Source organism: Phodopus roborovskii, unplaced genomic scaffold, assembly GCF_943737965.1.
Source record: "Phodopus roborovskii unplaced genomic scaffold, PHOROB, whole genome shotgun sequence".
NCBI classification, from domain to species: Eukaryota; Metazoa; Chordata; class Mammalia; order Rodentia; family Cricetidae; genus Phodopus; species Phodopus roborovskii.
In genome coordinates, this window is record NW_026125444.1 from 1,616,911 (window position 1) to 1,632,196 (window position 15,286).

Below are 15,286 nucleotides of genomic sequence, written 5' to 3' on the forward strand. Positions count from 1 at the left end.
ACCTTGAGTGTAGCTTGTGTAAGAAATGAAATCTCATTTTATTCCCCATCTAAAGAATGCAAGGTGTGGCCAACATTCATCATATTGTTACAATTTCCACCTAATCACAACAAATTATGTTTCATAATCATGAAAAAATCATAATCATAAAAGCTTTTTTTATCCAAAGAGATTAATTTAAGGATTATGTTGAAGGCTTGTGGTGTTTTTTTTTGTGTGTGTGTACAATCACAGTTTTAGAATAAGAATATTATTTTCCTTCCTTTTCGTTTTACCTCAACTAAATCCTTGGCTTACAGTGAAAGTCATCTTCCTGTCTGCTCTCTTTGAAATGACATATATCATCTAAAGCCTTACACTTGGAATAAATAAGAAACACTTATCATTTTTTGATATTGCATTATATATAAAGATTTTCATTTAGGGGATTACAACATCCTCTTATTCAGGATTCTTTTGTAATCTTTGCAGAAAATGCTGTTCTAATGGACAGCAGGGGGAGCTCATACCCAGTCTATGAAGGCAAATACCTCACCACCCAAACCACACTTCCAGCAACACACAAGTGCTTAAGCTTTTAAAAACAAACAAACAAACAAACAAACAAACAAAGTAAAAAACCCAAAGGTGTTTAATGTATTTAAAAGACTGGAAAGCATAATGGTCCAGAGGCTAATTGCAGAAGTTACTGCCAGAAATATGTGATTGTGTTTTTTGTTTTTTTGTTTGTTTGTTTTTCACAACATAGTTTAACTTCTTCTTTAGAAGAAAGAATTGAGAAATATTCCATGGTCACATATTCCAGCTGTGCCAGTGTACATAGAATTACTTCTCCAACAATCATAAGTAATGACTATAAAATAACCTGTGAGATTAAACCTGGTAGACAGAGAGTAACCAACTGAAAACTAATGATTGAACAACATAGAGTTAGCTCTACAAACACAACTACAGTGCAAGGTGGGTCCATAAACTAAGACATGCAAATGTAGCCTGTTTATTATTATTATTATTATTTTGTGGAAAACAGTGATGTCACTGTTTTTCCTGTGGAATATCTTCTCTGGACCAATGGCAGTGTTGTGAGCTCAACTACAGACCCGATTGAAAACATTTCCTGTTTGATCTTTTGCTTAAAAGCCTTGTGGCCCTTGCTCTAGATGTTAAAGTAAGCTCTGGACTAGATCATTCACTCTTCTCTTTTTAAGTTTTAGGTTTTAAAATCATACTGCTTCAGATTTCAGTCATGAGAAAGGCAAAAGTGAAATACGGCCTCCATGGCAGAATGTCAACCTCACACAGAAAAATCAAATCAGGAAGAAAGAAAAGTTAACACATAATTGTGACCTTTTTTTTTTTTTTTGTTACAAAAATCATCAGTACATTATTTTCTCCATCTGCTCAAAATTACGAAGACAACCAGTCCTTTTTTCTTTTCTTTTCTTCTTATTTTTTTAAACAAAGATAACAAATATATAAATCTCATCAGAAACAGCCTTCCAAGAGCAACTGCAACCCAACCAGGGGCTTCCACCTTTTGGAGATTGATAGGTTAGGAACTTCAACACTTGAATTCTTGCCGTTTTGTTAATTTCATAATGGCTGTAGTGAGAAGGAAGAGTGTAGACAGCAGATTCGATCCTGTTACCATTAAGATTGAACTAATTCTCTTCTGAGTACAAAAGCTTGCAAATGTCTCCACAGTGCTCTTGGCACAGATGTCTTCATCACACATGAAAAGAGGCAGTTCCTATGGCAATACTGGTTAAGTGCCTATCATGCTGCACTAATATAGTGCAAAATGTGCCTTCCATATAGCATAAAAGATGTAGGCAACCAGTGTGAACTTAGGGAGAGTAGAAATGTATTAACACAAGCATATCTGTTTTCTAGACAATACCCACTATAAAATACCGAACTTGAGGATCCCATCTTCTAAGGTACTAGTACACGTCCAGCATTCACACATTGGAGAGAGATAAGAGTTTGTCTCTGAAATGCAGGGCAATAAAAGCTACCATCAATAATGAAGATGCTAAATTGTCCAATGGGTTCTCCCTCTAGCATAGGATTTTTATCTTTGTCGCTGTTAGACGTTGATTATTAACAAGTATATAAGTATATAAGATGGCATCATCTGACCGAGTATACATGTTGTATGCTTAAGTGTAGAATTGTAAAAGCTTCATTATGAACTCTTCATGCTAGAAAGTTCTGTAGATTGGTGCTGTAAGCAGTCTTGCATCTGCCTTCCCAATTGGGCAATTTCCTCACTGCCTTTTAGGGATCAAAGTGGTTTTGGTAGATTTCAGAAAAGATGATACAAAACTCTCGAGATACAACATGCATTCCACTGCATCTCCTAGAAGTCTCAAGATTGACTTTCTATATGTATGTCATTGGTACTGTCCTGAATACTCTAAGTGGGAGGAAGGTTTTTTTTCTCTCTTTTTCGTCATGATGGTGTTCGTTAACAGTTTAAGTTAATTATATTTCACACATTTGAATACTGGCACTGTGGCCCCTGGGTGTCTACAACAACGGCAAAAGGCCATGTCTGGTTGTTTCCAGGAATAGTCAATGTTACATATCAGCGTCTCCATCATATGCTAAGGTTAAAGGTTTGAGACGGTTGTTTTGCCGTCTTTGAGGTTTCTTTGGCTTCTTGCTGTAGGAAGTTCAGGAAAAATTGAAGAAAGTCAGTGTTTCATGTTAAATATTATTGTTTTAAATTAAAAAGAAAAACAAAATAAAATGGCAAATCTAAATTGATTATTTTCCACATTGCCTTTTAGAATATGACTTTGTGATCTCTTTGAGTTTCACAGTTCCAAGAAGCCATGTCAAGGCATCCAACTATTTTGTAAAAGCAAAATTAATCAATTTCTTGGTTGATAGCAAAAGAAGTGGTTATATAATATATTTTGGGTTTGTTCAAGAACTTTTATAAATAATGGACATTTACAAATATAGGTAAATAAGAATTATCACATCTTCTTCTAGGGAAAATTCAGGTTAAAACACATATTTCATACCATTGATGAAAACCAACATCCTTCGTCATTTAGTCATGAGAAAAATCTTGAAAAAAAATGACCTAGAACATCCCTGACTCATTTATTCAATCTGAATGACTCAGACATGGTAGACAGATTTTAGGCTCTCTAATCTTAAAGTTTATGTTTTAAAATCAGAACTTTGTGTGAAGATGGAGTAAGTACAGCATATGCATCTCACACTAGTCTGTTCCTATGTTACTGGCAGCTGAAAGATTTTTCCTTAAAATAATAATCTTATATATCCTTCTAGATTCTGAAACATTTACTCACTCACCAAGCTAGATAAATCATGGAAACAATGAAGACTAACAGTACAAATGCCCCTGCAGCGACACCATAAACCCAGGTCTTTAGTCTTCCATCTAAGAAAAACAGAGATTAGTCATTAGTTTACATTAGTCTGGAACATATATTACAGGTTTGAACTATGACCCATGGTCAGTCACATATGACCAGTTCTGTTCAAAACTTGATATGAATTCTTTCCTAGCACAGTTATCACTGATGTGAAGTAGCTACTAGGAGTTAGGCAGTACTGCCCTCAGGGGAATTAGCAATGGAAACAGTTGAAAAGCAACAAATTGTGTTTATGTTCAGATGTTGAGTTCATGTCTAAACTCTTTATATGAAATCTTATCTTAAATTCAATATGTATGTAGTTCTAGTCACAGATGTTTTGACTTTTCCACCTACTTCTGGAATGGCATGTTACATTAAAACAATTAAAAAAAATAATGCAGCCTTTGAGAAATACATAAAAACTGGAGTTGATACCAATGGGTATTTGACCATTTGCTATTGATTTCAACAGTTTTGTACCATATGAAAATTAACACCCTAACTTATTCGTTTTGCAATTACAATCTTTTATCTAGTCTGTATTTTTAGTGTACCTTGGCAATAATAGAATTTTCAGAGATGATCACATAGAATAACATAGCAATTATTTTAATGTCCCTTTGCTAATTTTTCTGATATGTGGTATCACATGTGACAGGTACTATTCTAGTTCAGTTTTTGGTCTTGTAGTCCTTGAAGTGTTAGTCTCTGAGTAAACTTCAAACATGTTGCTAGGGATGATATTGCCTAAATTAATTTGATGCTAACATTAGCATACATTGTCTGTTGCCTGCATACAAGTATGTAGACAGTACTCATATTACAATATGATAAGATTATGAAATTGACTCTGTGAGATTTATACAATATTTAAAAAGTATTTATGCTAATTAGTACTAGATACTTTGTTCATTGGAGGCCAAGTTGTTGGAAATAAGTTCAGCTAATATTCAAATATCTCTTCCTTTTAAATGTGGAGATTTAAAAGTGTTTTTTCCCTTTTCTTATCTTTCTTTCTTTTTCTTTTTTTGAATTGAGTTTGGAATCAAAAGAGAAATTATACTACTAGGTTTCTTTGCTGTAAAATTTAGCAAATATTCAAAAACAAAGGATGTCTACCTCTTTACTATTTTAATATATTCATTTTTGGAAATTATTAAATAAATAATTTAAATTGAGAAAAGTTGTCTCATTTGTGGAGATCTGTTTAGATTCTTAGTTCAGGTCAAAATTGTTAAATGGTAATTTGCTCTCCTAACTTGGAGAGGAATGTTTCTAACATCTTTATAGACAAATCAGCTTTTCAAAACTCAACTGTATTTTCAGCTAAGATTCCAATAAAAGCAGTGACTATATGGATAAAGGTAATCACGCAGATATTTAAAACACCTTAAAAATTCAATATTGGTTCTTTAGCAAGGGAAATACTTGTACTTAATGGATCATAAATAGAGGTATGCTGGCTATGCAGTTTTCTCCCTTCATTTCTCATGTTTCTAATGGAATTATAAAGTTAGTTATGTCTGGCTTTGCATGGATCTTTTCCATGGTGAGGGAGAAAGAGGTAGAATCCACATTGCTTATGGAGTACTAGTGGGGTACTTTTTGTACTTGGAGACAAGTGTATACTATTTATTCCAGTTAGAATATGCAAAATAGAAAGTAGAATTTTCTCATGCCTGTAGACTTATTCCTGCATTGGAATCCTACTGGGTATACTGAGTATATATTGTAATATGACAATAGTCAGCATCCAAGTTTGGATTGTTCCATTAAGAAAGGAAGGTTCTAACATTGACTCTGTATATCTGCACTAGTGTGGATTCTAGGGGATGTGAACATCAACTTTGGGGATGTTACTTATCCTTCTACCACCTGAGTGTCCTTGGTGTGGGAAGCATTGCTCATGCTCTTTATGAAGAAGGTTCATGCCACATAGTCTGTATGGTTAAACTGAAAACTCCAAATGTCTTTGTAGTCTTATTTGAGCTTATTGTAGGTGAAAACATATTTTTCTAGTTATTTTCATTATCATACAGCTTTATTTAATGATGTGTATTTAGTATACTTATAACTTTAGGACTGGGCTTTGGATAAGTAATATCAACAATTGTTTTGAAAAAAGTAAATTCATTTCTATGCATTTGGGGCAAGGTAAATAAGATGACATAGATGCAATGTTAAAATGAGTAAATGGGTTATGAAATAATCATTTATTTGAAAATGCTCGGTTATTAAAAATAATATCTTATTAGTGGAATGTCTATGTAAAGAATTCTGTGTTCAGTGTCTGGGTGTTTCACCTGGCCCAAATGGCTGTAGAAACCAGGTCCTGCCCCGTCCTGCTGGGTTAGTGGAGGGTTGGGTTGGGTGAACTGCCCGACTGGTTTTCACATCTCCTCTTTTGTCCTCCACAGTGGGAATCACCACCACTGGGATAAGTGTACATTGCTCAAGGGTGCTGTTGGAAGACATGACTTCAGTGTACCCTTCTTCACAGCGACATGCCTTCATCTGCAGGAGAACAGCGAGGTTTACACTACACGTGCAAGGTGATCTTGGAAACCGTAACTAAGCTTACTTTGAAAAGGGACATTAGGAAGCATTTTTATGAGAATTTACTGCATGCAATTTCTGCTTTAGCTACATGAAGCCCGCCTCCCTGTGCTGCAGTGCAAAGTCGTTCTAAAGGTAAATAAATGAAGTACATTAAGACTTGTTCATAAAGGTAAAAAGAGATGCTTTGAAGTGGATGGTTCCTGCCTCCAGTCATGGCCTTTTGGGTACAGGGGAGGGGCTGTACATGGGACAGTGGGGTGGCAAACGATGGAGGTCGCTTCTCCATCTTAATGAATGTGCACATACCTCACTACAGTATGAGTGGGGTTGATTACACGGTGGGTTACAAGACCTGTCAGCATCAGGCTGGCTCACTACCAAGCAGCCCCCTGCAAAACAGAAAATAACAAGTGGCTCCTCGTGCTGTGATAAACATACACACTGTTATAGACTTGTCTTTGAAGTTTGAGCCACTTGGAAATCTCCAAGAATTCCTGAATTTGTGAAATGGCTTGTTAACTATCATCACTTTCATTGGTAACTTGGAACCTTTTACCCAGGTGAGAGCACTGTGCCTTGTGCTTTGTAAGTATCCAAGACAAATTGCCAAGAAGCTGATTTTGTAGCTGCTATTTTTGAAATGCTAGTTTCATATAACCTATTTCTGATAATAGAATAAAAATAGGTCATAGAACCTATTTCCTCAAGCCAAGCCCAGTAATTGGAAAGCAAAACAGATTTACTTTTATTTTATAGTAAATACCTTTCTTGTCTACTCAATATGGTCGTTTTCATATCCCTCAAAAGCAACTTTTCAACTTTTTGACCATTCCACAAAAGTGTTTATTATAATGCATATTTATTTTGAGGAAAATAACTATTCTTGTTAATTCCAGATACTTGTGGTTGCTGAGAAGGACAAAGTAACTAGCAAGTCTTTGGCTTGAATTATTGCCCAGCTAGGCACTGAAGTTAATTCTTCTGATTTATTTCTCACATACAATACAAACTGTTCATTGCCTGTTATTACACTCTTAAAGATGGAGACAGTTGCCCTAAAGGACCAGTATTGGTGATATAGGTGGGAGTCATGGTTTCAAACTATACTTACTCAGCTTAACAAAACTCCGGCAGACAAATATTATTTGCTTCTACATTAAAAAAAAAAACAAAAAACAAAAACTTTGAATCAAGTAGAACCTTTTAGGAAACTATAAGTTTCCCTAAGAATCATTTAAAAAATGAAGTATATTCCTTCCCAATATCTGAGCTAAGTGAATGACATCTGAGACACCTGTTTTGCAATGGCTACACTTCCTTGTCTGTGCTTTTTATCACCCATTCCTCTTTGAATGGAATTCAGTTTGACTATTTTCCTTCTCCAAATAATACTGTTGAGAAAGCAAAGAGCTTCCTGGTAGGAGTGGTTCTATTATATATTGTATGTCCACTGGGAGATGCTATCTTCAAAGTCTTCTTGGTGTAGCTTTTATTCATGAAAAATCCTGTCTTCATAAAAATATAATTTGACATTCTATTCTTGCTTTAATGGGGGAAGAAATAAGTAATTAGGTTTCAATAAACCTGGGTCACTTGAAACTCAATATAAAAATTGATGTTTTCCAAGAAGCACATTGATTCTGGCTGGATCCTATGACCTCACTGTATATGTGAAAGTTAAATCACAAGTGGTGTTTCTCAGGGGCACTCTGGTGCATACTACTTTGTTTTTCTTGCAGAAGAGTTGAAGCAAGAACCCCAAGTCAGCAGATGCCCTGGGCAGCTGACAGTCAATATCCCTACTGCCTGTGACATGGAGATTCCTAACAACTAAATTATTTTTAAAATGACAATTAAGGAAAAAAAAACATTTTAAATCTGTAGTTATGTGTTTGAAGTTGAGGTTCTGTTTCTGACCTTGATTTTTTCCATGAAGTTTGCAAGCTATTCAATATATAATCAGCCTGAAGTTTCTATTCCCTTCAATAGGTGTTTGGAATGAGCCCTTGACTTCACTGAGTTCACAAAGAACTTGTAGATTAAAGAAGTCCATTGGAAGTATCTTTCAAAAACCTTCTTAATTTAATTTTCTCCTTTGGAAGTATAATAATTGTTTGTGATAGAATATAACAAATGTTCCTTTTAGATGAATTTACTGACAAATCTTTCTTATTAATCAAAAATTGTCTTAATAATAGATTTGATAATTCAACTAGATTATGTCATACGTACATAATACCTTGATCTGTATCACTTTCAAAGTACACAAACAGAACTAGTAAAAGGCATAATTATTGTTTTGTTTGTATATAGTAATTTGTTAATGTATAAAATCTCTAGGGAAAAATCAGGAAACCACTTATATTCACTTATATTCAATTAAATATATCCTAATGTTCAAAGGTGATAGGTAAGAGAGAACATGGAAGTATTTTAAAATAAAATAATTTGTCACAGGTTAACACACATGTTTGTAACACGTATTTCTTGATTCCAACAGGGTTACCAACTGAATGTCCTTCAGTATTCAACTACATATGTGTCACAGGAATAGATTCAGAAAAACAAGATATTGGTGTTTTACCTGTTACATTCACACCATCTGACCTTTGACACCAGACTGTTCGAGAGGAGCCCTTCCAAGCACTTGCCATCCACTTATACTCGTAGCACTGTCCATCTGCAGGCAGAGAGCAAACACTGATGTTTCATTACTCAGGGCCATCATGAGAGAGGGTTTGCAACAACACATGTATGAACAACTAGAAGGTGACATGAAGTCTATTGCTGAGGATTACAATGTCAATGGATGGCCTGGAAGTTACAAAACAAGTTAGAGAAAACTGCAGTTATTGATCTAAATCCCATTAATGTTCTGCATCTGCTATCCTGATACTGTGCCAGACCCTGGATGTATAATTTAATTTATGGTTAATTCTAAAGTTTTTTAGTTTATTTTTATACACTGGAAATTGAACATATACACACAAATACAGAGAATCACTAACTATAAAATATATTCAACTATTTATCATGTAGTCTAACAAACATTACCAGTTAGCCATACTTGCTTTAATTTCATTTGTTTGCTTATCAATAAAATGAGTCAAGAACTTTTTATTGTATGATATAATTTCCTAATCCTATTGCCTAAAGTCCCAGTCGGTCCACATCATTCTAAGACAAATGTACAGCTTTCTACTTTGTTTTTTGGTATTACTATATAAACATATGTACACATTTTATATAATATTAATTAATACAATTTGTACATTTTTTTCAGAACTATGGTTCATAGTTAATTATGTTTCATAGATAATTTAGGAGCCTTTTTGCCATTGTTAAAGATAGACTATCTGAATGTGACTTTTAATGTAGATGTAGTCAGTTAACTGCCATATAGAATTGCATTGTATCAGGTATTACAATTTATTCAATGGTTTGTTATTCTAAATTATTGCCATTAAAATGCCTTATTGGTCAGCCTGAGACACTTACATCTGTGCTTTTAAAATATAAATATCTAGAGGAGAAATCTCTGGTATAAATGTAGACATTTGAAACTTTGATAAACAGTGTTTGTCTCTTGCACTGCAAGGCAAACATTTAAATACCCAACTGTAGTAGTGATTCTATTTCCCTCTCTCTGCATAACAGGAAGACTCAGAATAACACATTTAATCTCTTTTAATCAGTCGTGGGTATATAAAAATCTGCCTTATTATAATTAAATAAATTATTGATAACTAAAGTTATCAAAAGGTTTAAAGAATGTTTTGGATTTCCTTTGATTAAAATGGCCTATTTCTATTTCAGCCATTTTGTTTATTATCGACATCCATGTTTTCTCACTGAAATGAGGAAGTTATTAAATTTAAGTAGTGGTCATCAATGTATGCAGCAGGAAGCCCAGGCTGTCTTGATGTTCCAGCAGAGTATGTAGCTCTGTTCCATGTTCAACTACATATCTGGGTGTAAGGCTGTATTTGCTCTAAGATTCCATCCTATCCTACCAGAGTGATTACTCCATTATTGGCAAGAAATTCTATCAGTGCTTAGAGTGAGTCATAAGAAAAGGCTAGTGAAATCTTCTCTTAATTTTTGTTTTCAAAAATTTCGTGGTTCATTTTGTATTTAATAGCCAAATTAACCTTAGGAGCTACTTATCAGATTGCCTTTCTAGCCTGTTCAAATAACATGGAATCTGTAGATTAAATATGTGTAAAATGCGTGTGGCACTGGAGCTATTCATCTGTGAACTGTTCTACTGCATCAATATTTAATCCTTTACTTATTTCTGTTAAGATTTTATGTCTTTTTTCATACATGTCTTACACCACTTTTGTTAGATTTAGATATAGATTAAGATGGGGGATATCATTCTGTATGCTGTGAATGTATGTTTCTTATTGGGTGATGAATAAAGCTGTTTCTGCAAATGGACAGGCAGACTGTAGCCAGGCAGGAAAGATAGGTGGGGATATCAGACTAGGAGAGTGCTGGTAGAAGACAGAAAGAGTGAGTCATCAGCAAGACACTGTGTACACACTGGGGATGTAGGGTGCCTGGACATTTTCAGGTAAGCCAATACCACGTGGAAATACATAGACTAACAAAAAATGGGTTAATAAGAGAGAGCTAGCCAATAAGAAGCTTTAACCATTGGCCAAACAGTTCATAATTAATTAAAAAAAATTCAGCTAGCATAGTTGGTAGAACATGAAAGAACATTAGACTCTTAATCTCAGGGTTGTGGGTTTGACTCCATGTTGGGCATAAATATGTAAATGGAGCTCTTAATTGGTCTAATTAATAAGAACCTGGAGTCAGATATAGAGGAAAATACTGAGAGATCACAGAGAAGAAGGGGCAAGCCACAGCCACACCTTACCTCCTTAGCATCTCAACAGACAAAATATCCAGTTTTTGTTTCTTCTAGTTTATATCCTCTCTCTGCCCAGCCATTTCACTTCCTGCCTCTCTATACAGATCTCCAGACTTCTATGGTTAGCTACTGGCAAGTCCCTCCATTCTCTGACCTTCAGACAGGCTTTATTTGTACAAGCAAGATATCACCACACTTAAGTATAATTTTTTTCTAGTAAAAATTTTAATATTGAATTTTCCTGATAAAGACTAATCATTTAAATGTTAGCTTAAAAATCATGTTTGTAAGCTTTTTCCTCACTTCCAAATACTTATATATTCAAGTGACTTAGTATGAACATTTTCTTCCAAGTTTGGTTTACAGATTTTTATTATACATGGGTACTCAGTCACATTTTATATTATATTAAATGTGAATATAAATTTAATACATTTGAATTTGTAGTAGCTAAAAAATTCATGGCATAGCTTTTCTGTTACTGTTGATAGATTAATAATGCCACAAGTTATCTTCATTTACATTTTCATGTTTATTAGTAAAATTCTATATAGAATTATATTTTCTAAACAGTTTTCTACTTGTAGTATTGTTAACTTTTTTCCTTTACCTATTTTCTATGATGTGCTTATTTTGTTCCATTGTCATATAAAACACATTATTATTTCTGTTGACTGTCTATGTTCTCTGCTTCATCCAATTTGTATCTATATAGGTTGCATACTACTTCCCATTTTCTGATTTTTAAAATTTAATTAAAATATAATTACTGGATTTTACTATCCTTGTCCTCCATTCCCAACCTCTCATTTCCCTTTTCTCCCACTCCTCAAACTCATGGTCTCTTTCTCTTGAGCTTTTATCCTTACATATCTACTTACTCTTGAAAAATAAAACTTCTTGATTTGAATATGCTGCTTATATTTGCTCTGCCCCACATGTGTGACCATATAAGGCTTTAATTCTACCCTAAACACTGCTTTCTTTACTAATTGATGACAGGTAACAGTCTTTATGGCTTCCAGATTTTGCTTATGTGTGTAGGAGAGGATTTCTTCTGTAGTTGTACTATCGATTTCTATATGACCTCGCTGTCATTTAAGAATAACAGTTCTTTCCCTTGACCTCAAGCTTCTGTACTCCTTTGCCTATTCTGTCCTCAGAACCAGGATATTTTATGTAATTGGTAAATTTAGCAAGGTTATGTTGACGCATATATGTCAGGTAGGTAGGTAATTTTACTTAATTCCTAGTTTAAGTCATCTAGTCATTAGTTTTGATTCTAAGTGTTCTCAGCATCTTAGGTCTCCTCCTCTGGTTTTTTGACCTAAGGTCATACTTTTCATCCTACTTGCTATTAGTTATGTGTCACATTTCTTAACCATTACAGAATAAAGCTAAGAATTTGAGCCTTACATTCTCCACTAGATACCAAGTCTTTCCTTGTTATCAAGAGGACACTCAACCCAAATTCTCTCATTGTAATGCATTGAGGTTCTGAATACAGAGTATGCTGCAAACAATGAAGGAATGCTTCTATATGTTCATATCCATGCATAAACACACAGACATGTATTCCCATGGTATTCTATGTCCAATTATTGTGAAGTTGAAATTTCTAATTCTTACCAGTAAATTTATTTATAAGCTTCTTAGACTATGTTAAAGACTCTAATTTTACTATGATTTATAGTGTTTAATTTTGTTACTTGTTTCCATTTGTTAGACAAATGAAAAATGTTAATGTTGTGTTTGATCATAAGTGTTACAAATATTCAATGATACTAATTAGGCCTAGGTAATCTTTAAATCTAGGAGATATTTTTACAACATTACACATTTTAAAACCAGTATTTTGCTCTCTGTCTCCCTGTCTCTCTGTCCCTCTGTCTCTGTCTCTGTCTTTCTCTCTGTGTACATATAAAATCTGGAGATATGTACTTGGATGTATGTTGCAGAACAACCTATATTGTTAGTAATCCACATGGTTTGGGACAGACTCTGTCTTTCATTACTATTGAGTACACTGGGCTAGCTGGCTCTCAAACTGCTGGACATTCTTCTGTCTCTGCCTCCAGTCTTTGAGTATTCAAACTCAGGCCTTCATCCTTGCATGGCAAGCACTTTACTTACTGAAGCACATCCTTGGGCTCTCAGAATGTTACTTTTAATTTAATTATCAAGTATAAAAAGAAATTTAACAAATCCAGTCATTCAACAGAAAGTGGAACACAACCATATGAATAGAATTCATGATTGGAACCACTCACCATCACATGACATTGTTTCTAACATCTGCTCTGGGCACAGATGTTGATTCTCCAGTTCCTGTATAATCACTGCTCTCGATCGAACTTGGATTCCACCAAAGCCAAGATCCTCACCATTCACACAGGTCAGCTGACAAAGACTCCATGAGGACCACTCATTCAAATAGCAGTCACCTGTAAGAAATATGTTGGTAATTTATACCCATGGGGACAGTGATGCAGATACTCATTTTGATTCCAACTGTGCTAGGCCATATTTGTAAGTATGCTAGTTATGCATGATGTTTATGATACTTGGATAAACAATAACTATTATTTTATATGTAGTAAATATGTTGTTTGGAGTGACTGAGAGTCTCTATGTGTCTTAATGGTATAAAACATAAGCTACATAAGTTGAAAGACTTTGCCCATCGTGATCATTTCCTAAGAGATGGATAGTATTTGGCTAAAAGCTAACATGACTTTTGTTGTTATTGTAAAATGGGCCAGTAAAACCTAAGAATACATAGAACTTGTCTCTAGATATTCATAAATTTATGTGAGCTGGTAGTTCTAGATGAGAGACCTGATGGGAGATATCATTCTATAAATATGTTTCTCTTATTGATTAATGAATAAAGCCCTGTTAGCCAATAAGAAATTAAGGCAGGTGAGACTAGGAGACAAGGAGATTTCGGGGAGAGGTAGGAGGAGATTCAACATGTAGGATGAAGAGAACAGAACTGTCTCTGGTAAGATAAGACCATGTGGAAATAGTTAGATTGATAGAAATGGGTTAATATTTAAGACAGAGCTAGCCAATAAGAAATGCTAGTAATAGTCCAACAGCTTTATATCTAATATAGTCTCTGTGTGTTTTTTGGGGCTGATGCAGCTGTGGGACCAGACTGGCAGGAAAACTATTTGTAACAGAGACCTAGTGAGTATATGCTATCTTTTTCTTCCTAGAGGAGTCAAACTGAGGCAGGTTACTAAGTTTATATAGGGGAAATGATACTGGTTATTTCTTCTAGTCTATGTCTCCATCCAATCACACCCCCTTTGAGGAAAATACATAGTACCTGCAAAATGCCAAATACCAGAAATTCACAGTCTGATTATATATCTATTTAATCAACATTTAATCAAGAACAGGCCATTCCAATATCCTTAGAAATCTCCCATTATGTTATTGCTAGAATACCATGATTATATATATAAAATACACACGCGCGTGCGCGCGCGCGCGCGCACACACACACACACACACACTTATTTACAATTTTCACTCACTCATATTTGTAAGATCTATTACATGTTTAAATAGTTTCATTGCAAATATTGAAGGACAAATCAGTTCTGAACATATACATTACGTGTGTTATTTTGTTGAGTATATGCATAGGAATAGATGGATGCATCCAACATCTTCCATATTTTGAGAACAGGAAAGAACAGAGGAAGAGAAGGGGAGAGTTAGAGATATAAATAGAGGGGGGGATAGGGAGAGAGAGGAGTGAGGGAGAATGGGATTAAGAGGGTGAAAGAGGGAGGGAGAAGGGGATGGAAGCCGGTTGGGTCCAGAGGTGGTGGTGGCAGATCTGAGACCAGTGGGGGAGGGAGTAATATGGTTAAAATATATTGTATGAAATTCTCAAGGAATTAATAAAATATTATTTTAAAAATCAAGGTGTGAAAAACAGAGTAAATTTCATTAATAAAAAAGAGACAAAGAATTAAGAGCAATACCTCCTAATACAAGAGCTTAAATAATAGAGTTAGTCTACAGAATCTGCTACTGTCCTAGTCACATGAATGATAAGCCTGCTTTCATGCTAGATATTGTTATTTTAGGCTTTTATCTTAACTTTTATTTTATTTTTATTTTACATATCAATCCCAGTTCCCCCTCCCTCCTCCCTCCTTCCCTCCCTCTCTCTTTCCCTCTCTCCCCCCTCACATGCACCCCGACTACCCTCCCCCTCCCCCCACTCCACATGTAGGGTGATGCCATCTAGGAGGGGTCATCTAAATCTGTCAAGTCATTTGGAATAGAGACTAGGCCTTCTCTCCTGTCTCTAGGTTAAGGGACTATCCCTCCATAGGGGATGTGCCCCAAAGTCCTTTTGTGCATCAGGAATACATCCTGTTTCCACTGTATGATGATCCTTAGGCTGCTCAGGCATGCTATT

At 34.9% G+C, this 15,286-nt stretch overlaps 1 protein-coding gene across 1 annotated transcript in view; it reads right to left on the reverse strand.

The window, feature by feature from the left end:
• Positions 1–2,477: 2,477 nt before the first annotated feature.
• The window catches only part of Thsd7a (thrombospondin type 1 domain containing 7A), a 373,759-nt gene continuing 360,950 nt past the window's right edge, over positions 2,478–15,286 (reverse strand). The window contains exons 23-28 of the mRNA XM_051175692.1: positions 13,113–13,286; positions 8,542–8,637; positions 6,264–6,346; positions 5,702–5,912; positions 3,334–3,421; positions 2,478–2,668 (exon numbers count right to left, since the gene is read on the reverse strand). Coding sequence (XP_051031649.1) covers positions 2,584–2,668; positions 3,334–3,421; positions 5,702–5,912; positions 6,264–6,346; positions 8,542–8,637; positions 13,113–13,286 — 737 coding nt within the window. The 3' untranslated portion in view covers positions 2,478–2,583. The remainder of the gene's footprint in view (positions 2,669–3,333; positions 3,422–5,701; positions 5,913–6,263; positions 6,347–8,541; positions 8,638–13,112; positions 13,287–15,286) is intronic.